Source organism: Heterocephalus glaber, unplaced genomic scaffold, assembly GCF_053883595.1.
Source record: "Heterocephalus glaber isolate CG9 unplaced genomic scaffold, H.glaber_assembly_v1.0 deba00001452, whole genome shotgun sequence".
Classification (NCBI taxonomy): Eukaryota; Metazoa; Chordata; class Mammalia; order Rodentia; family Bathyergidae; genus Heterocephalus; species Heterocephalus glaber.
The window spans coordinates 21,702,226-21,724,111 of NW_028258302.1; the positions used below are offsets into that span (position 1 = coordinate 21,702,226).

At 44.8% G+C, this 21,886-nt stretch overlaps 1 protein-coding gene across 8 annotated transcripts in view; it reads left to right on the top strand.

Annotated features, from left to right (window-relative positions):
* Positions 1-21,886, top strand: part of Capzb (capping actin protein of muscle Z-line subunit beta) — a 127,300-nt gene that overhangs the window by 45,004 nt on the left and 60,410 nt on the right. For all 8 annotated transcript variants that reach the window (XM_087215104.1, XM_021262949.2, XM_087215103.1 and 5 more), the window contains one exon: positions 15,185-15,274. In XM_087215104.1, the coding sequence (XP_087071230.1) occupies positions 15,185-15,274 (90 nt within the window). The remainder of the gene's footprint in view (positions 1-15,184; positions 15,275-21,886) is intronic.

The window sequence follows — 21,886 nt, forward strand, 5'->3', positions numbered from 1 at the left end:
AGTGAGGAGTGTGACCTTGGAGCCTTTTGCCCTGTCCCTCCCCTGCTGTAGGAGGTGGTGGGAGGTAAGAACAATACTTGGATGGATGGATTCCCTGTCTGGGGCTCTGCCGGAAAGCTGAGCATTTGTAGGCCATCCAAACACTATCATTCTCTGGGGATTCAAGGGTTAGAAGGGGAAAGTGAATTGATTTCTACCTTCTTGTTAGAGGAAGGAGCCTAGCAAAACAACCTCCTCTGCTTTTTCGGAGCTCTCCTGCTGTGCCTCCCATTAGTTTTGGTCTCAGAACTTATGAGCTAAGTATTTTTTAAAAATTGGCAAACTAAAGCAAAGATGTTTTCTTTTTGTGCCATGAAGCTCTCCCACTGGTGAGTTTTGAGCCTGGCTTTGCTGAGTTCCTGGTAAACAGTTTCTTCACTTTCCCTGGGCGAGGGTCCTAGGGGTTTCGGGGAGATGCATTTCTAGCTTTGGAATACTAGAAGGGCATCTTGCTGTGACCGTGCTGGAGTGAGTCTTGCTGCCCATTGTGTTTTGTTTCTAATGGCTTTCCCAGCTGTAGAGATTCCCTTCTTTAAAGAACCTCAGGGGCCACAGACCATGCAGAGGTGTGCAGGCTCCTTTGGTTGGCCGACTTTGCATTCTGTGTTTACAGGACCAGGAGACAGGAAACAATTGATTTGTCATTTATTTCCTTTATTAGAAATAAGCAAATATCCCACTCCAACACTTATTTTGGAAAATGTCTCCCAGGGGCTCACTTGCATACTCAGTGTGGCCTTCATCATCTTTTTCCTCTGTGAGTGAGAAATGTACTAACTGGAGGTGAGGAGGATGACAGTATCTAAAGCCCTTGAGTGGATCAGTACCTTTACCTCCAGTTGCTTCTTCCCCTGCTTTCAGAGCAGGCTGTAAAGGGCCTGTGACATTTTTATATTCATGGAAAAATATAATGCTTCTTGCTAATTTAAGGTCCCTTATTACGAGATCGTTTGCTTTTTTTTTTTTTTGGTACTGGGGATCGAACTCGGGTCCTTGTCATTGCACAGCAGGTGACGAAACCACTGAGCTAAATCCCCAGCCCCGATCGTTTGCTTTTAATGAAAGGTATCAGGCATTGGATGTATATGTCTGATGAGACCTATAAGGAAACAGTTTATCTACCATGGAATGGGAAAACGCCATTCTGAGAAACTGAGTGTTTGCATATATAGGAATGGTCACACAGGCCATCCCTGTGTTTCTACTGGGTAAAGGCATACACGGCCTGAATGAATGAGCCTGTCCCAACCCTGCCTGCTTTGATCAGACATTTTCAAACTTTCCAAGCTCTGTTGCCCCTGAGGTCTTCCTGGTGCTCAATCTTGGCTCTGTTCTGGATATAGAGTACAGCACTCCTTCCCAGAGTGGGCAGAAGGCCAGAGAGGCCTTTATTTTGAAATGTGAGAACAAACATACTTATCTCCTTTTACCCTCTCCCCCTTCCCTATTGATCTCACTTGTAAAATTTATAGAGCATTGACTATTCCAGGTATGTGCTAGGTGCTGGGGAGAACTTATCCCCCTTAATCCTTTAATGTAGAGTGCTGGCCATGAGTACTTCATTTTAGGAGAGACCTGAGGCTCAGAGTTGAATGACTTGTCCAAGGTCCCATACGATGACCTGGTGGGGTCAGAAGTTGAATGCACACAACCTCTGCGTCACCTCAGCACCCTCAGCTGCAGTGCTGTGCAGATGCAAAAATACTGAGAACCCCACTGCTCCTCCTCTGGGACTGTACAGCATAGAAGCGGCAGTGGTTCTTAGGACAAGAAGGGGCATGGTGACATCAGGTGGCCGGACTACTGCCAGGCCATGTAGAATGGGGCACAGAAGGTTTGGGGCAGATGCACTTGCCTTGGCATACCAGTTCCTTCACTCTCTGTGCCTCAGTTTCCCCTTCTGAGATCAATGTAGCACTTACCTCATAGAATTTTTTTCTTTCTTTTTTCAGAACCAAGGGTTATCTTGTGCATTCTAGGCAAGCACTCTGCCACTGGGCTATACCCCCAGTCCCTAGGATCATTTTTAAGATTAAATGAGAGGCCTAGATCAGTGGTACACAGTGAGCACTTAGCATGTGAGAGGCCCTCAGTTCAGTTTCCAGCACCAAACACACAAACAAAAATGATTAGATGAGGTATGTATGGCATATAAACCACTTAGGACAGTGACTTTAAAAGTTTGAGCTAATTTTTTTTAGTAATGTCTCTTAAGCCACATGTCAGTCTGTGTTGAGGGGTCGAGTACCTGCTTAGTGAAACTTGTTGTCAGTAGTAGTTGTATGTTGTGCTGTCATTTGCCAGGTCTGCTTGAGATGGTAGCATGAGATATGGCACTGTCCAGGGTTTAGTTCCTGCTTATCAGAAAGATGTTTTGGATGTGGAACTTTTCACTTCCCTTTAGTTCTTTTTGCTAATTGAGGAATGTTAAGCTTCTTACCTAGCCAGCTTTCTAGACAAAGCACTCAAGAGGATAGAAGGAAAGGAAGTTTTGAGCTTCTGAAAGTATGTCTAGTTGGCAGTGTGTTCTCTAACACCAAGGAAACCTGTCTGTTGATGAAGGAATAATGTTTCCACAAGTAAAGATTACTTTGGTCTAACTGAAAAGAACCCAGAGGAGTTGCCCGGACTGATTTGATTTTCCGGCCTGTGTCCATGGCTACCCATTTGCATGCCTTCTGGTCAGCTTAGCTAATAAGTTAATTCCACGTTGAACTTTAGAATCCTGTACCCTCTGCATCTAAATTCTGTATGAGGATGGTGGTGTACCTGTTTTTTATTGACCAATACTATGTTTTAGTATTTTATTTCTTTACCTATACAGTACTTTCTGATACTGTCCTCAAAACATCCCTGCAAGATAGATATTCATATTATGGTTGTTCCCACATAACAGACAAAGGAGTAAGTCTGAGGAAGGTGAAGGACTTTCTACTGCTAGGAAATGGCAGGTGCAGGCTTGAAGCTCTCAGTGGTTTTACGTCTCTCATCTACACCCTTGTCTGGAGTACTGTGCTGCCTTCCTTTATTTGCAGCTCCTCTGTGGACATGTGGATGCTGAGACCGTACAACAGAGAGGTGGCAGTGGTTCTCAGGACAAGAAAGGGGCATGGTGGCAGCAGGTGACTGATGATTGCCAGCCTGTGTAGAGTGATGGGGCACAGACCTGCAAGGTGTTCTGTCTTAGGTATTGAAAACTGAAGCCAGGAGATGTCATTTTTGACATCTTCCTGCTTTTTGTGGGTACTGATATTAACCAGAACAGAGGAGCATGGTGACAGATTTGGAGTTAAATTTGCAACCGTATTACCGATTGGTAAAATGTTGCATTGTACATTTCCATCACCAAAGTATGTTAAAGTCTTGGCAATATATCTGGGGTTATGGGGGTCCAGTTCCAGGATTCTGCTGTGCTCCACTGTGCTGCACCTATTGTGTTGCCCTTGAGCTAGATAGGGCAAGCAGATAGGGAAGAGCAGAGGTTAGGTGGAGTTGTCTGTATTTATTCACACACAGGCATCTGAAGTAGAAGTGGGAACCCAAGAAAGAAATAGCCAAGTGCAGGGGGAGGCAGGGAGGCAGTTGGATAGGAAGAATCTAGTGGTCTGTAGCACAGTAGGGTAACATTGACAACATTGTCATTGACAATAGTTAATTGAGTATTTCAAAATAGCTAATAGAAGGAATTTTGAATGTTCCCAACATAAAGAAATGATATATACCCAAGGTGATGGATATGCCAGTTATCCTGATGTGATAATTATACATTGTATACGTGTATTGAAATGTTACACTGTACCCCACAAATATATACAATTATTATGTGTCAAGTAAAAATTATAATAATATTTTAAAAATAAGTGTATGCCTGCAGCCCCAACACTCTGGAAAGTGGAGGCAGGAGGATTGCAAGTTCAAGCCCACCCTGAGCCACTTAGTGTTTAGTGAGAACCCTGTCTGTGAATGAATGAGTGAATGCATGCATGCAGCTGGGGTTGTAGCTCAGTGTGAAGGTCCTGAATCCAGTCCCCCAGTATATGGGATGGGGATGGTTTTTGATGCATAAATGTTGTGTTCATTTCCTCATCCCTCCCTTTGGATGGAAGTCAAGAGGCAGCACTATTCCCAATCTAGATAAAATGCTTGAATTGATGAAGGCTTTATTTTTTTCCATATTCTTAAATCTTGCTTCTTTCCCATGAAGACTTGTCTGTCTGTGCTGTTTGCTAGTTGGACTTGAGGTCTCCTCACCTTCGGAAGGCAGGCATAGCACTTTATTTTGGAGTACGTAAAACCATATCCAAATGTTACAGATTGCATCCAGGCCATCTTGTAAATGTGTTTGGGAGAAGGTTCATGTGAGTTGGCTGCTTCTGCTATGAGAAAGGGAGTTTACTTTTCTTAGCCAGTGAACATGTGGACTATGTTTTTCAAACTTCTTTTTTTTAACTGTTACACAGTTAAATATAGGGGATTCGGCTTTAATTGTCTCTGATTTTTAGAAGGGCCTTTTTAATTTCTTGTGGCATTGCAGGGGACCTGGACAGCACAGCACGTATGGGATCCATTGAAGATGTCCTGGGATTGTCCCTAATTATGTGTCTCACTGCCAGTTGACAAAATGGAGGGATTAGTTGCTTGTTACATGAACCAGCCAGGATTGTGCAGAGGAAGCAGCTGTAGACATCTGCGAAGCATTTATGATCAGATCATAGGTGACAGCCCCTTGTGGATCTTCTGAAGGGGTCCAGGAAACCATCAAGAGAAGCTCTCTGAAAAAGGCTTTAGTATTTTCTGAGAGGTCCATCTGCCAGTGATACAGTGTTTGTGAGAAAAGAGTCCAAGGTGACAGATTTCAGAATTTGGTGGTAGAAAGACTTGCCCATAATTTGCCTAGCCTAGGAAAAGACACTCATTTTCCCTATCTGACTTTATGAGCTAGCAAATTATTTCCCAGAAGGCCCTAGAAATTAGTTTTTCTGTAGTTGAGGTTGTCCAAGAGTCTTTGGAGGCTTGGCATGGAGGTGGACCTGGATTACAGTCCTTCCCTGCCATTCAGTGTGCAGGCTCTGGGGCAAGTCACCTAACCTGTCTGAGCCTCAGTTTGCTTCCCTGTGAACTTGGGGTAGTGGAGGCTGCCCTGGGCAGCCACTGCTTGCCTCTCCTCCAGCTCACACAGTGCAGGGCCCGGTCTTCCATGGACCATTAGTGATGTTAGCTTCTTTCTCTTTAATCTTTCAGAATTGCTTTACACTTTGGTTACTTGGTATTCTTTTTTGTACTGGAGATCGAACTCGGGACCTTGCGCTTGCAAGGCAGGCGGCGGAACCACTGAGCTAAATCCCTGGCCGTTACTTGGTATTCTTAATCCCTAAAGAGCAGTACATTTCAAAGATGATCTGGGAAATATATAAATTTTCCTTTTCCTTTTTGGTGCTAGGCATTGAATCCAGGGCCTTGTGCATGCTAAGTATGCACTCTACCACTGAGCTACATTACTAGCCCTTGTATAAATATTCTTAATACTGCTACTGGTAGTCCTAATAATGTAGAATTTTATCCAAAATAGTATTTTGGGAGTATAAACCCAGCTCTATTCTTAAATTTTGAAAACTATAAGCAGAGGAAAAGCACTGATGTATAATAAAGGATTTGTTTCCTGGTCCTGGTTCATTTGCTGTTTAGTTGTATGATAGGTCTGATTAGTTACAAAAAGTCTAGGCCTCAGATTTTCTCTTTTTGATGGTTTGTAAGGTTTCCTTTGCTATAACATTGTGTTTTAAAGCCTGGACAGGTGAAGGAGACGCACCCAAGAGAAATTGCTCCAGCTCAGTCAGCTGGCTTATGAGGAGGCACAAAAACAGTGTAGAAGTCAAGCAGAGCCCACTGTGCAGTGGATTTGCCCATTGTCATCCATGTGGTGTCCTCTGCATCATCACCATTGCCTCATGTATGTCTGAGTCACAGAGAGCAGGCAGCAGTCACCTCTCGGTGGAGTGCAGATTGGAAACTGAGTTTCTGTGTGTGGAAAGGGGTCAGCAAGCTGTCCGAGGTGCTGGTGGGTATGGGTGGGCACCAGCTGCATGTTGGGAGTTGCTAGAGTTGGAGAGTGCAGGAAGAAAGAGCACCTGCCTTCCAGGGGAGGTAGAACACTAGAATCAACCCATGCTTGCTGAGTATGGACTCTCTTGTCCAAGTCTCCCTCCCTTGTGATGCTGGGTGGCTGACTCCTGGGAATATTTGCCATGCCACCAGTTTCTCCAGGTGAACTCTGATCCCTGTAGAGAAACTGTCCTATGTTCTGCAGTTAGAGGTTTGGGGCTGTAAACATAAGCGTAGCTCCAGCTCTTGAGTGTGACTCATTTCGGATATTTTACTTCCTGAAGGGATGTGTAAGGGAAAAATCTACTAATGGCTGTTGCAGAGTTTGACACAGAGCCTGTATGAGAGTTGCTAAGTTCTCTGGAATAAATATACTAAGGAGATGCACGTGGTTATTCTCAGTGTTGGCTAAGGTGTCAAGGGAGCTTGGGGACTCTACTGGGCCTGTCACCTGGGAACACCAGCAAATGGAGATCAGGCTCAGTGGTGGAACTCTTCCTGGGCCAGAGAAATGGGTTGGAGGACTTTAGAAAGCTGGCAAAATGAGGGAATAATACAGTACAGAAAAACCAAGGGAAAACATGGATTTTGTGAATGAACCTGAGATTGGTAGATTCTTACTGTCCTCTGCCCTTCCTCTCATTTTGGCTTTAGGGAAGCATTAGCCCCTGTGCTCCTTGGTACAGAGAGCAGAGGGGTAGTGGGGGTGAGTGTTGTGGAAGTCTGCTGTTCTTTGTTGGTGCCAATGACTTGGGAAACTGCACCAACACTCTACCTATCTTTCTAAGACTCCTGGCACCTTAAATGGAAAACCTATGTGAAATGAAGGAAAAATCAGGGAGGAACAGGCCCTTGAGCACCCAAAACGTTATGTAAAAGTCCTAGCAGAGAAGCCCCTTGCTCTGAAGAGTCCTGCTCTTTAGGGAGGATGCACTGGGGTGGGATGGGGGGCATGGTCCTGGCCAGATGAGGTCTCTTGTTCTCAGGGGCCCTGCAAGGTGGAGAAAATTGAGGCTCTCGAGGGACTATTTGGTGACTTGCTTAGTTCTACCCTTCGAGTTACATGGGAAAGTGGGGATGATGATGATGGTGGTGATGGTGGTGGGATGATAGTGGTGCTGTTTCGAGTTTTGGAATGAAAAATGAGTGCATATCCTGTACACATACAAATCTTCGCACTGAGTCAAAGTACTTATAAACTATGTGTGAGCTTGTAACTCTGGATCCCAAGTTATGAATCTTTGGTTTATTCCTGGTCTCAGAATTAGTTTGTTTGTTTTAAATTGAGTTTATAGTTTTCTGGTTTCCCAACCTATAACTGATTAGAAGCAATATATTTGATGAGAAAGTGAAAGTGTAGCTCTCAGCCTGACAGAAGAGGCAGAAAAATTTAAAAAGCAGACAGAGGGCTGGGGGTTTAGCTCAGTGATTCCGCCACCTGCCTCGCAAGCGCAAGGACCCGAGTTCGATCCCCAGTACCAAAAAAAAAAAAGCAGACAGAGGGCTATGTTCCAGAAGTACAGTTAGCTGTATATGCAGTATCTTTAGACCAGGGGAAAAAATGGTTTAACTGTATTTAGTGCACTGTCATGTGTTCATTTGCATTGTGGACAAAATCGAACCATGTCATACATCTTAGAGAGATTGCTCTTTTATGATTTAAAAAACAGTTAGTACTTTGGTTGTCTGGAGAAGCCATTGGGAGGAACTCCTGATACTCCATGATACTGGTTAACAGGGGGCGCCAGCAGTTCTAACTGTAGAATGAAGATGGTGCACGCGTTCTTTTCTGCTGTCTTTCTTGCGCTGTCATCTTCCTTCAGGCATAAGCTCCTTGTTGGCAAGGCCTGTGTCTGACAGCTTGGACTTTGCCAGCCTGGCATTCTCAGGGTTGCTTGGTTGGTGAATCCAGTGAGGAGATGGCAAGGTGCATAACAGGACATCTTCCAGCATGGGCATTCCACTTGGGTGCTGATTTTGCCACTCTGCAGCCTTGAAAACTTTCTCTGCATCTCTTACTCATTGTAAAATGAGAGTGCAGGACCGAGGTGGGTGTGAAAGGCCTGCCAAGATCTGTTTTCTGGGATGCTGACACAGAGTACTTGTAAAATGATTTTGTTTTCATGGTAATAAAAATGACATTGACACAACCACTGAGCTGGTCATTTTTAAATGGTTAATTGGGGACGGCATATAAGATAGGAGTTGATTACTTACACGCTTGGCTAATGGGCCATTCATTTCATGGACCTAGATTCCTTCTCTTATCCTCCTCTGCATAGTTGCATCTAGGACTGAAGCATTTTCTGTTGTCTGATTTTTGTTTTAACCTCAATTTTAAAAGGTGGCTTTGACCCAGCTATGGTGGTGCACAGTAGACCCCAAAGGTTAAGGGTAGTTCGGTTTGCCAATTGGAATGTCACTTTGGCTTTGACTTCATCCGTAGAGGATTTTCCCATGGAAATAAAAGTCACCTGGACAGATGGTACACGACTGTTCGTGTTTGCCTCGCTGTCATCACCGTGTCCTTCCCAGAGGGCAGTCAGGCAGTGGAAGAAGCATTTTTCTTTTTATTAATCCAAATGCGCAGTTTTCTGGAGTGACCTGAAGATGGTTGTGCCTTGGCTCACCCTTGAATCGGTTCCCAAATAGCCCCCAGGATCAGTTGTTCCTAAGCCTCATAGCAGAAAACAGATTTAACTTTTAAACAGTTGTTTGATGGGTCCCAGATTGTATAAAGCAAGCTATGGTTAAGTTAGGTGCTGTGTGATTGAGGTCAGTAAGCCTGGGCTCCAACAGAGTTTACTTTTGTGCAGTCTTAGCAAGACAGTATTTGTTAAGCCTCTTGGGAATATAGACTTACCAAAGTCTTGATGAACTTCACCATAACCGTGGCAGGCCTTGAGGCTTCAGCCAATTGTTTTTGCATAGACGGATGCTGTGAAGTCTAGACCTACCTTAACCAGTCATGGGGGTAGGCTGGCCAGGGCTCCTGCTTAGAAATTAGCAGTGTGAGTTACTACTTGTCCTCAAAATGAGTTTTTAAAGGATACACACAAATCTCATGCACTCTCATGAGGCTTTGGCACCATCTCCTAGCAGGTAGCCTCAACTAGAAAATGAGTCATTTCCAGCTTCTTGGTCTCCCTTCTATCTCCAGGAAGTCACCTTGTCCTCTGTGTTCTGCTCTGGAAAGTCTCTTACTGCACTCCTCACTAGCCTTCTAGTGAAAGCCCAGGGTGCTAATGAGCAACGCCCCCACCCCCCGCCCCGGCCCCGCACACTGGGTGCCCTGCCCTAGCTAAATCTCTGCTCAACCCATCTCCCCAGGGTCACCACAGGAGTTCTATGGCAGTTACAGTTGCCATCTAACAAAGTTACCCCAAGGCTAACGACCTCAGAGGCCGATGATCATTTTCTTGTCTTCCAGTAGTTTCTGTGGGTTGTTGATTCGAGAGGGCCCTGGCTGAATGGTTCTGGTTTGGGGCCTTGTGCTATTGCAGACAGCCACAGTTGGAACTGTGGGGGGCTACAGCACCTGGGATCCTTGGGCACGTCTCTGTTTCAGGGTCTCTGTGTGTGACTTGGCCGCAGGACGAGATGAGGCCTCCATACAACATGGCAGCTGGAGGTCAGGTGAAGTGGCCTTTGCCACTGGGGTCCCAGGACCTGTGCTCAGCTGGCTGGGGAGAAGCTGCAGTCTTCCATGATCTGGCCTCAGAAGTCCCAGAGAACCAGCTGATAGAACAGTCACAGATGCTCCCCCTTTCCAAGGGAGGGGGCACAGACACATGCAAGGCCACAAAGAGGTGCATAGGAGGTGGACTTGGTAATGATGATTTTTAGAAAATAATAACCTGATTCACCTTCTCAGACACATAATGTTCTGTCGTTTTGCTGCAGGAAAATCTTTAGAGTCTCTTAAACCCTCATGGAAAAGTGAATTATTTTCAAATTGAAAAGGCTAAACAGCGTGGCACAGCAGCCTTGCCTGTGAGGTAGACAGAAGCAAAACTCTTGGAGAAGTGAGGGTCTGAGCCGAGGAGCTCAGAGTGAGCCGCCCTCTGAGCGGTTGGGGCGTGATCCAGTGGTACAGCTGCAGTGTCCTACAACCCACCCTTCAGCACTTGGCTCTGGGGCTGGAGATGTGCTCTCATCTCTTCCTCCTAAATGCTGCTGCTGCAGGTGCACAGTGGCCTGGAGAAGCCTGTGGGGGCTGCCTGGGGCACAGGATGACAGCCCAGCTATTGTGGCCCTCTTAAGACATCTTTTGAGGTTTTCTGTGCTACTTAGTGGGTACCTTTGCACGAATATTCATTAGTGTTGAGGATAGTGTGTCTGTTGTATTAAAGTGGAGTTTATCACAGGCTGGAACATGTCCTGTCTTCACATCTCCACCTGAAGACTTTCTGTCGATGGTTTCCACCTTGGGCTTTTTGCCCCTTGGCACTGGTTTAATAGGCCAGGTTTGACTGTATGCAGATGACTTGACAACACGGTATAGTGTGAACTCTTAAGCTATTTTAGGCTTTGGTGTCTTATTTGACTTAACTGTTTTTCAGAAAAATTGTTCTAGTCCATTTTCATGTTTTTTTGTTGCAGGGTGAGTTGCATTATGAAGACCAGCAAAAGCAAAAACTTTCCCACCTCAGTTTATGTACTTAGTAAGGCTGTCCTTCAGCCCCACTAGCTTGAAGTGGGGAAAGGGACCCCTGCTGTCCTTTCACAGCCTCAAAGACTCAACCCTTGATTCTTTTCCATTTTGATTTTGACTGTACCACATCTGTGTGAAACCTGGGACTTCATGTTCACCTCTCAGCATTAAAAACAGTGCTTGTTACCTAGGAAGCACGAAATAATTATTGAATGACTAATTGAATGGGCAGAGAACTCTGGAAGCTGACATGAAATGGTCATTCTTTTGCTATTTTTCAGTCGAGAACAGCGCCAGTGGGAGGTGGAACCGGTAAAGCAAAGCTCATGCTATGAAGGCGATGTCTGGGATCAGTTAACACTTTGAAGAAGCTGGCTTAGTCAGGGGCTGACAGTTTACAGAATAAATAGAAAACTGGTTAGGGCATAACCACAAAAGTGGGGGGAGTCCTGAGAAAATAATTAACAGAAAGAAGTGCAAATTGTTGTATTGTGAACTGTGCCTCTATATCTTGTGTCTTCACTGTACACATCCCACAGCTGAGTGGCTGCCGTTTTATGAACAGTTGGTTCCTTGAGGGTCAGGACTAGGTTTCACACATTGGGCCAAGTTCGGGGCCTGGCCTGAGGTTGGCACTCACTGTTGTTGGATTGCAACCTAATTGTTGGCCTGAGGAGGTCTGAATCCAGAACTGAGAGTTTTATTGAAGGACAGGACAGATGGAACCCAGTGTGGTATCTGTGCTTGGGGTGAGATAAAGGGCATGGTCCATCTAGAAGGAATCTTTAAGATCAGCTTGTCCAGATCCCAGGCCACAAAGTTAAGGGGACAGCCAGATCATACAGACGTCTAGGACAGGGAAGACACGCAGCCTGGACTCCTGAATCCTAAGTCCTGTCCTCACTTGCACTTGTTTGTGTTTTCCTGTACCTTTAAAAACCAGACATCTGATAACTACATGGCAGGACATTAACCTATCTTTTAAGCATCATGATATAATGAATACTCTTAATCTTACTATTCCATCTAAGACCTGGACAATATCAGTTTATATTCTCCTGGTGGTTTCTATTGTAATTTCTCATTCATCCGAGTATTTATTCATCAATCCCTTCACTTGGCTTAAAGAATAAGAAGGAAAGAAAAAACCCTCTGCTATGTGTTGAGCTGGTGTGTGGGTGTATAGCTCAGTGGTAGAACACTTGCCTAGCATGCGAGAGGCCCTGGGTTTGGTCCCCAGCATTGCAGATAAGTACATAGATAGAATAAAATGCATGCACAGATGTACACATGTATGTTTATGTCTGAATCACAGAAAGTTCACTTAGCTTGTTTCTGAGCCTTTGAAAAGTGGCATTAGCCTACGTAGTCCCCTGAGTTGACACCTCCCTCACACACTCGCCCTGCTCTTAGAGTCACTTGTTGCTTGTGGCCGTGGGTCATCCTTGTTTTCTTCACTCTCCTCATACTGCTTCCTGCTTGGACCCCTTAGGGTTTGGGATGGCTCCCAAGCGAATGGCTCCAGTTAACTCTAATTTTAACTTTTTACAAGCTGTCAGTAAGTTTTCCCATGCTGCTTCACTTATGGGAAGCATTTAGTCATTTCCTAATTTAATGATAGTTAAACATCCTTAGCCCTAGCAGTTTGTTGTGAAACATTTCCAATTAAGGTTAATTGGGATGGATGTCGGAATATGAGTTAGATGGTTTTGCGAAAGTGTCTTGGTGCTGCTGGCGAGGTGCAGTCTGGCTGACTGGGAGGAAGCCCTGCTGCACTGGCCCCCACCCCAGGGAGCAGGATGTAAGGACAGGAGTGGCACACTGGGGCCGGACTTGAGGTGCAGAGAGGCTCCGCACAGGGTTGAAACTATGTTTCTTCCCGTTGACCTTCTCTGGTCAAGTTATGTCTCTTCTTTCCTGGATCACACTGCTCAGTTTCTAGTTAATGCCCTCTGAATCCCGGTATGTTCCAGATTACAGTTTCAAATTAGCTAGGTTTACTTATATCACAAATTTGCTTTTCAATTCAGAAGAAGATTGTTGATGTCTAGGTATTTTGCGGAAATCAAAAGGTTTTAGGGCTTATGAGTGGTATTTGAATTGGAATTATATGCAGTGTTTCTCCTCATGTGCAGTTTTCTGGAGGGGACCCTTGGCCTGGACCAGATTCTAGGAGCCAGCAACCCCTCCCCCCAGTGGTTATTTTTAGGCCAGGGATTTTCAGCCTTGACTCTGTCAAACATTTGGGTGATCCTTTATCGTGAGGAGGCTGTTCTTTGCATTGTTGAGTCTCTAGAGGCATCCCTGGCCCATTTGCATGAAATGCTGGCATCTTCCCCCTTCCCCAGTGTGACAGCTAAAAATGTCTCTGTACATTGCCAGATGTCTCCGAGTGGGGGTTGGGTGGAGATATGTGTGCTTAAGAAAATTACCCCTAGTTGAGAAACTAGTTTACAGCTTTTACCAGGTTTCGCTTAAATTTTGAAAGGTTTTCATTGCTGCACAAGCCAGAGAGCACATAGCTATTGGTGGCGTTTTTACACACTTAGCTCCAGCCTACAGCAACAGGAGAGGTTGGGGTTGGATTTAGTGTGCATGGGAGGGGTCATAAAATATTTATATTTAAAATTATTTTTAAATATTTAGGATCTATGTATTTAAACATGATCCCCAATCATAAAACACACCCTACTGCATATTATATATTCCACATGTATTATCTAAATCATCATAACACTCTGTGAGAGAGTTATCCATAGAATGATGCCATTTTGTGGATAGAGGCTGGTGCAGGTTAAAAAAACCTGGTGAGGGTTATAAGTTAATGAATGGCAGACCTGGGAATTGAATAAGTCTCTCTAGATTCCAGTCAGCTTATCTGTGCTGTACCCTAGATGTGGTGTTGAAATCTCTTCTCATGCCAGCAGGCCAAACTCATGTCACCGTGGCCTTGGCTGATGTGTGTTGGCAGAGCAGAGTGTGGCACAAGTAAGGAGTTTGTGGTTGCCATAGTGCTTCATAAAGCAAAATAAATGACAGGGCTTTCTTTCCTCTACTTTTCTGTTGTGTTTTCTCTTTTCTTTTCTTTGTACACAGTTTGTTTTGTGTCCTAGAATAAATGTCGCTGATAACTATTTTAAGCAAGGGATTTCTTTTTTTTAAACTAGCTGTATGTGCCATACCAGTATCTGAAAATCAAGTTCATTTCCAGTTAACAATGTGTGTGTTACATCTTTGGATATAAAGTGAGTCCTTGTTGACTCATGGCCTGCTCCTGGTTAATAAACCTGCAGTATAAATGCTGATATTCCAACCAAATGTAGCATTTTGAGGATTATTTTGTATACTTTATGTGACTCTTTAGCTTGTTGATTTAGGGCTTTCAAAAGTCCTGAAGTTAGTCTGCACAGAGCAGGTTGCACATTCAAATCACATAGTGCCTCTCTGATTGATAGTGTTGGGACTCCACCTGCCTTACAGCAGATAGACTGATTTTACCTGGAAGTACACCCTTTCTTGCTTTATGACTTGTCTCTCCTCCTGACATCTAGCCTTCAGTGCTGTGCCCACCATGCCTCATATTTACTTTGCATTTTACCACCCTTGCCCAAACTCAGTTCCTCCCTCCCTTCTTCCTTCTTCACTTTTTTTTTTTTTTTGTATGTTTATGATGACCGGAACATGGTGGTTCTAAGTGTTTTAGCATAAATATTAAGTGAAGAGGATGTCGTGAAGCACATCATGCATTTCTTTTAAAAGATGCTCAATAAACGAGAATACTTTTTATCCTCCAGTCCCCTGAATTTGTCATAGTTGTCCACTTTGTTGGGGAGAGCAAGCTCTTGACTGTAGTGTCCTTCAGGTTTCAGTATAGTTTTGTACAAGATTTAGTTGAATGGACAAAGCACTTTTAACCTTGGTGTGCATCTTGCCAGTGATTCTTTGCCTGCTTTCTTTCTCCCCTGGTTTAGAGCTCATCAAGGACCATGGCCTAGTGATGTTACCTGACATTTATGTCCAGGTGACAGCAAGGGCAACCCTTATCTGTTACAAGCCTGCTCCCCGTAGCACCAGCTAGCACTTGACACAGCCGCAGCTACTGGGTCTGTGTGCTGAGAACCAAGAGAGCCAAGCGGGTTTGCTGAACTCCCCTACCTGCTTCTGCTTCTTTCTGGAGCTTGTGCAAAGAGGATGCCTTGGAGGGGGACAGGCAGCCTTGATAGAGTCACCCCAAGCTAGAGGCTCCTGCAGGCCTTGGGGAGGGCTCATTGCCCAGTGATTTGGGTCTTAGAATACCCCCCAGGCAAGCAGCAACTGGAAGAATGCTTTCGAGAAGGAGTCTTGGTGTTGGCCAAAAAGACTTACGTGCCTTTCTTTCTTCCTCCACAGAGTGATCAACAGCTGGACTGTGCCTTGGACCTAATGAGGCGCCTGCCTCCACAGCAAATCGAGAAGAACCTCAGTGACCTGATTGACCTGGTATGAGCCTCCTGCATATGTAGTTCTTTCCATGCAGAATTCAAAACACAGGAAACCTGTTCTTCCCCTAGCCAGACAACACCACTGGGCTTGGAGAGTCCTCTGGACAAAAAAGATGAGTTTCATATGGTGGGGTTTCTTTGAGACCATCTGTATTGATAAAGCCCAGGATAAGCATTGTAAAGTTGATTACAATCTGCACCCCTTCCCCTAGCTTGTCTTCTAGCTGGCATTTAGGCATGGTGAGGAAGCCGCACTCTAGTGATGCCCAACAAGGCAGCCATACCAGGCTCTGTAAGGCTGTGCTGCTGTGTGAGTTCCTCCAGCCAGCTTGGTACCATCTACCCTGGAAGGTACTTCAGAGGCCTCATTTCTACTTTGAAAAAGTTTAACAAACAAGGAGCTCAACACATCTATTTTTTAAATCCTCACTTTAATTGTAATGTTTTTTTAAATACTCAGAATGATTTATTTCAAAATGATGCCTCAGATTAACTGGGACCATAATATTACTTGAAAATGCTAAAATACTCAAAAACATCTGTAAAGCCACTGGGAAAATTGAAAAGAAATAAAATGAAATCAGGTCTTAAGAGGCCAGCCAACTTAGCTAGCGGGTTCTGGCACTCACTCTGGAAGCCACATCCTCTGTTTTTTCCATTGTGTCCCGCGTCTTTGGATGTGATTATCAGTTGCCATGCATGGCTCATCAATGAAGTGTCTTAAAATGGGGGTTTGAAAACTTGTTCATCTGCTGTGGTGATTTATTTAATTCCATTGTACAGATTCAGAACAATTTTACTAGAAAAAAATGTAATAGCAGGAAGCTGGTGTCATTCACAGATAAACTCTTCTTCATAGCAGTCTGGAAGGTCCACTGTGCACCTCTTTCTATGTTTACAAAAACATGAACTTGCAGTTGTGAGGCAGGTGTGTGAGACAGAGTCGAACCTAAGGAAGGAGTTGTGAACTTGCCATATTTTACGTGAAGTAATTCAGGAAGTGAGGAGGAAGAGGTCTCTTGAGATCCTTGCCTGCTGAGAGCTAGCTGCAGGAGCTTTGTGCTGGATGTGAAGAGGAGGAAGGTATAAAAAGTGATGGTTCCAGGCCAGACAGGTACACATTTTAGAAGCATACTGAAGGATAGAAGATTGAATTGTGATATAAATGAAGCTGCTGTGTGCCCAGGAGCAGGGCCAGGCTGGGCAAGGGAAATCACTGAAGTGGATTTGGTGTGAGAAAAGGGGCGCAGTGTGTCGGGGCACACACAGGCCCATCTCGAAGAGCAGCCGCCCCTTCTCCTCAGGCACTTGTTGCCTCTTGTTTGTTTTCAGGTTTTTCTGAAGGAGCTGTACATTTGGATTTTTATTTGAACTATCCTGATTTTTAAACATTGACCTAACCATTAAATTGGTTGTGTCTGATTTTGTGTAGACCCTGGCTCTGACCATGTGAGGTGGGACGGGGCAGGCAGAAGGGTTTAGAAGAGATGGTGAAATTGGATAGGTAGGAGGTGTCCTTGGAGGTCCAGAGGAGATCTGATGCAGTAGTAATTGTCCTATCAACCCATTTACTGGCCTTTGCACTGAGGGCCTTGTGATGCTGATTTGCATGGCCTTATTTAACACTCAGCAGTCGTATAAGGCAGCATTACAAAATGGAGTTGGACAAGTATGCCATGTCTTTGCCTTTTTTTGGTTAGGAATCTGACCGACCCCATATGGACGAGGTGGGCCACAGTTGAAGATGTCATTGGATCCCTGATCTGGCTCACTGTAGGGGCCTCCTTTTCCTTTTAAACTTGGAGTGAAAATATGCTTGGCTGAAATTCGATTTAGTTTGCCAGTTTAGTTACTACTGTATTTTAGAGATAAACCAAACAGAAGTAAGAAAGGATAAGCTCATTCTTCTCTATTAGCTGTTCTTGGTACTTAACAGGCTATTTTGTTCTTATGGCAACTAGAGGATTGTACTATTATTGTGTATTTTCTCCAGGATTTTCTTAGAGATGTACGTGTAGCTGCTTTTATGAAAACCTAGCCAGCTAGTTCCTTTGCAACAGGTGCCAGTTTTCCTTGGGTCAACAGGGAATTTGCAGCACTGATGGGGATTGGAAAGGACAGGAGGACCAAGAGCCACTTTACATCAAACACTTGAGAAGAGAGATCAGCTTGAGGTTCATTGTGCAGGCTGGTGCTTGGACACAGGCTGAGGTACCAAACTGCATCAGTCACTGGTACCTGATACGTTATGTGTTATTCCAAGGATACTGTCAGACCACACTGCTTTACCCTTTTTACCTCTGTCTCATGCAGAATGTATACCAGCTGGGAAATGGAGGCAAATCAGGGTTGGCTAACCTTGTTGTTATTGTTGTTGTTGTTTTGAGGCAAGGTATCTGGCCTCAAACTCAAAATCCTTCTGCTTCAGCCTCCTGAGATTACAGATGTGTGCCATCATGCCATTGACAGCTAACAGTTGTTGAATATCCATTGTTTTGCTTTGGATTTTTTTTTAAGGTTTTTTTTGAGACAGGGTCTTGCTATGTAGTTCAGGCTGGTCTTGAGCTCACCGTGTATCCCAGGCTGGCCTGAGACTTGCAGCAATCCTCCTACCTCTGCCTCCTGAGTGCTGGGATTATAGATGTGCACTACCATACCTGGTGCAATGTGCTTTGGATCTTAAATGTCCCCCAAAGGTTCATGTGTTGAAAGCTTAGTTCCCAGCTGATGGCACTGTTGGTTGGTGGTGGAGCCTTCAGGAGATGGGGCCTACTGGAAGGAAGTTAAGAGACTGGGAGCATGCCATTGAAGAAGGTATTGGGACCCTGGTCCCTCCTCTCTCTTCTTCCTGGTCACCATGAGATGAGCAGTTTTGTTCTGCCATGCATTTCCTGCCATGATAGTCTCTCACCACAGGCCCAAAAGCAAGGGAGCCAGCTGACCAGAACTAAACCCTCTGAAACCATGAGTTGGATGCTTCGTCCTGTTAATTATCTCCAGTGTTTGGTCACAGCAGTGAGGCTGACTATCCCACCCACTGAATGCCCAGGACTGAGCTAGACACTTCCACTTGTGTTTCTTACTATTCCATCTGATTTTTGCAATGCCTCTTGAAAGGTGCATGTGACCAATCTACCTGTTGTTTAGATGGCTTGGACTCTGTGAAGATGGAGCCAGGGCAGTGTGGCCAGGCTGCATGGACAGCTCTGCATGCTGGCTTTCGGGTGCTGTTGCACACTCATGGCAGCAGAAGGGATGTGCTGCGTCCTCAAAGTTGTCATAATCTAAGATGTTGAACATAGGTATCTTCTGGAGGATATTTTAAAATTCACACAATTTAAAAACAAAACTAGAGACATGAAAGAAATTCCCTTCCTGGGGCCAGGCCGATTAGGATGAGCTCCATGGGGTGGCATGCAGGGTACTGACTTTCCCTCACTTAGGTTGTGTGGAGGCAGCCTTGGAGCTGTCTGGCTCCCCAGGGTGAACCAGAGGCCATGGTAGATTCCCTTCATAGAATGGGTTGGGGAATTGGGACTCTCATTAATTTTTTAATTGAAATATGATGTCAGAATGGAAATGGAGCATGACTTCTCAGCAAATTAGGATCTGGTAAGGCATGCCACATTAAAACAATGTTGGCCTGCTTCACAGCCACTTTTTGCTTGATGGTTTAGCTTTGAGATGCTTGCTGTGCAGTACATGTGTAAGGGGCAGTCGGGCTGGTGTTTTATTATATTCTATGATCCCTCCTAGAAGTTACTTTGAATGTTTTCCTTTCCTCATTGCGGTTTTTCTCCTGTTTTTTGTTTTTCACTTTTCTCTCCTGTGATGTTGGTGTTCAAAGCCAGGGCCTTTTCACCAAGGTGCTTCCCCAGTCCTTTTTTCATTTTTTATTTTGAAACAAGGACTGCTAAATTGCCCAGGTTGGGCTCAAATTTTCAGTCCTCCTGCCTGAGCCATACAGGTATGTGTCACCATGCCTGGCTTGTTTTGTTTTCTACTTTTCAACCAAAGTTGCAAAATTCTTTTATTCTGTGAAAGTTGTTCTCTGCTGAGTGTCCTGCTGTGGCTCTGAAGTTCACGTGCAGTTTTAGTTTCTTCCCCAAACTGTAATTTCAGAAAGCTCACACTGTGTGGAGTCTGTGTAAGAGTAGTGTCTGGGCCTTCGTTTTACATCATCTGGGATCCATCAGTGTTTCCTAAACAGGCAGTGCTGGGCTCTGTGCAGACACAGTCTTTTGCCCCTGCTCACCTGCCCAGAAAGGTGAGGGGACCCTAGTGGTTTTAAGAAAAGTTTCCAATTCTAAGACTGACAAGAATGCTGGGATTTGCCATTGTTCCCCGGGAGGGGGCTGGCCACACTTAGATGTCAGAGCCAGGGAACTGTAGGGGAATTTATCTGATCCACCAGTGGTCCAATTACCGAGCGGCATTAAAGAGAAATGTGGTGTATGCTCGGCAGCCAGGCCAAAGCAGCATGATTTATCATGCCAGATCAGCTTTCTTTTTTCTTTCCAGCATCAGAGCTTTTACTGCTTGGAATTATGATGCATGCTCTGATTGGTGGGAAATGACCATCCTTTGCAGATGGCCAAAACATCATTTCATTTCATATTAATCCTATTGTGCTAGAGTGAAGCTAGCCAAAATCTGTTAAGCCATTTCAAAAATACCCATATATCTGTGTGGGCCAAGAATCATGTGATGTGAAGATGGTCCCTTGGCTTCCTAGACTTTGACCTTCTATGGCCTTGCTCTGCATATTGGCAACAAGGGTCGAAACTTCTCAGCCGGAGAGTATTTTGAGCTCAAAGCTGAGGAAGCAGTTTGTCCCTACAGATTGGCACCCAACAGGGCATCAGTCCATTGCCTTTTTAAGAGCAAACCAAAAATAGCAACAAATCTGTTTAACCAGGCCAGAAAGTCGGTGCTTGTAAACAGTGGTCACTTCATTTTTTAACTCCTTTTTTCCTGTAGTCACCTGAAGTCATGGTTCTTGGGTCTACCCAGATTTTACTCAAGCAAAGGGAAGACTTCTGAGCTAGGACATCCTCTAGTCCACCCTGGCTAGGCCTGTGGGTAGAGGTGCAACAGACATCCTGATGCTTTATCAGGGAGCTGATAACTTGATTGTTTTTCAGTTCAGCATATTCCTCTTTTTAGAAGCCAGAATGGCCCTCCAGAAATAGAAGGGCCAGCTGGGCATAGGATTTTGCACTCCCAGCCTCAGCACTACCTCTGGTGACACACCCAACATGATGTTTGCAGGGAACATGAGGTGACAGATCAGAAGGCTGGAGTGCACAGGCACCTATAAGCATTCGAGCCCTGAGAGCAGTTGAGTGGATGCCTGATGCATACACATCCAAGAATTTGTGTCCATGAAGCAACCTGGGAGGCAGCTCACACACTGCTGTGATCAGTTCCTGAAATTAAGACTAATATTGAAGTTAATAGTTCATTAATGGTATTGATTATCAGAGTAGCAGATGTATGCTAAGCACTGTTACTCAGTTTTTGGTCTCTAATAGTTAAATCAATAAAATCTGGAAATGATTTTTCCAGTGACAGCTGTGTGGAATGAAGCTGAAATTCAGTTCTGTCCCCAGATAATAAAGGTGTGCTGGGCTTGGGGACCCAAGACACCACCCCTTCCTTGGCTTCTTAAAGTCTTGAAGCCCAGGCAAGATCTGTTTTATCTGTGTTCTAGAGTAAACAGGCTTCATTGTTATTTCCCCCTTTATCATTGTCATTTAAAACAAAGACAACAAAAGGCGGGGGATTTAGCTCAGTGGCACTGTACCTGCCTGGTGAGTTCAAGGTCCTTAGTTCTATCCCCTGTACTGGAAAAAAATTAAAAATAAAACAAAGACAACATTTTAAATGTCTTCTCCTTTCGGAAGGGCTGAGTGTAAACAAGTGAAAAGTGAACAGGTTCAGTCACATCAACCCGCCTCCTACGATTTAGCGCTGTGCCTAGCCCTGAGACAAAGCATACGGCCTTTGTTCCTTGGTCTTCCACAGGAAAGAAGACAGAGACTCCAAAACTTGAGCCCTGAAAGCTATGACCTCAGTTGAATTCTCTCAGACCACTGGTCACTCACCAGATAATGAGCTCGAGGATGAGTATCAAGAGCCACAGAACTGATTTATTCTTTCTGAAGTGTTTAACATCTACTGTGTGTGTGATGCCATTGGTGCTGAGGGTGCAGTGGTGACTAAGATGAAAAGCCTTGCTCGGGAGAACTGACAGGAAATGGGTGATTTCTGGTAGGAGGACTTGGCCTTGGTCCTTGGCCCTCCCGTGTCTTTGAACAGGATAAAGAGGCATATCTGCCTGTTTTCACTGCTGTGCAAAGGTATTAGAGGCTTTGTAATGGCCGTGCCCCCTCTCGGCATGTGTTTGCCCACTCTTCTGACTGGCTGCTCACCCCTTTTAACTGCCTCCTAGTGATGCGTCCCTTGGAGCTTCTCAGGTTCTTCCCCCAAAGTGTGCTCGGAGTACAGGAGAGAAAATTCCCATTTTTGGAGTTTTTGGGGGCTAATCCAAAGTGCCTACCTCAAGGAAGAAATTTTATGTTTTACATTTTTAAGAATTGTGTCCCAG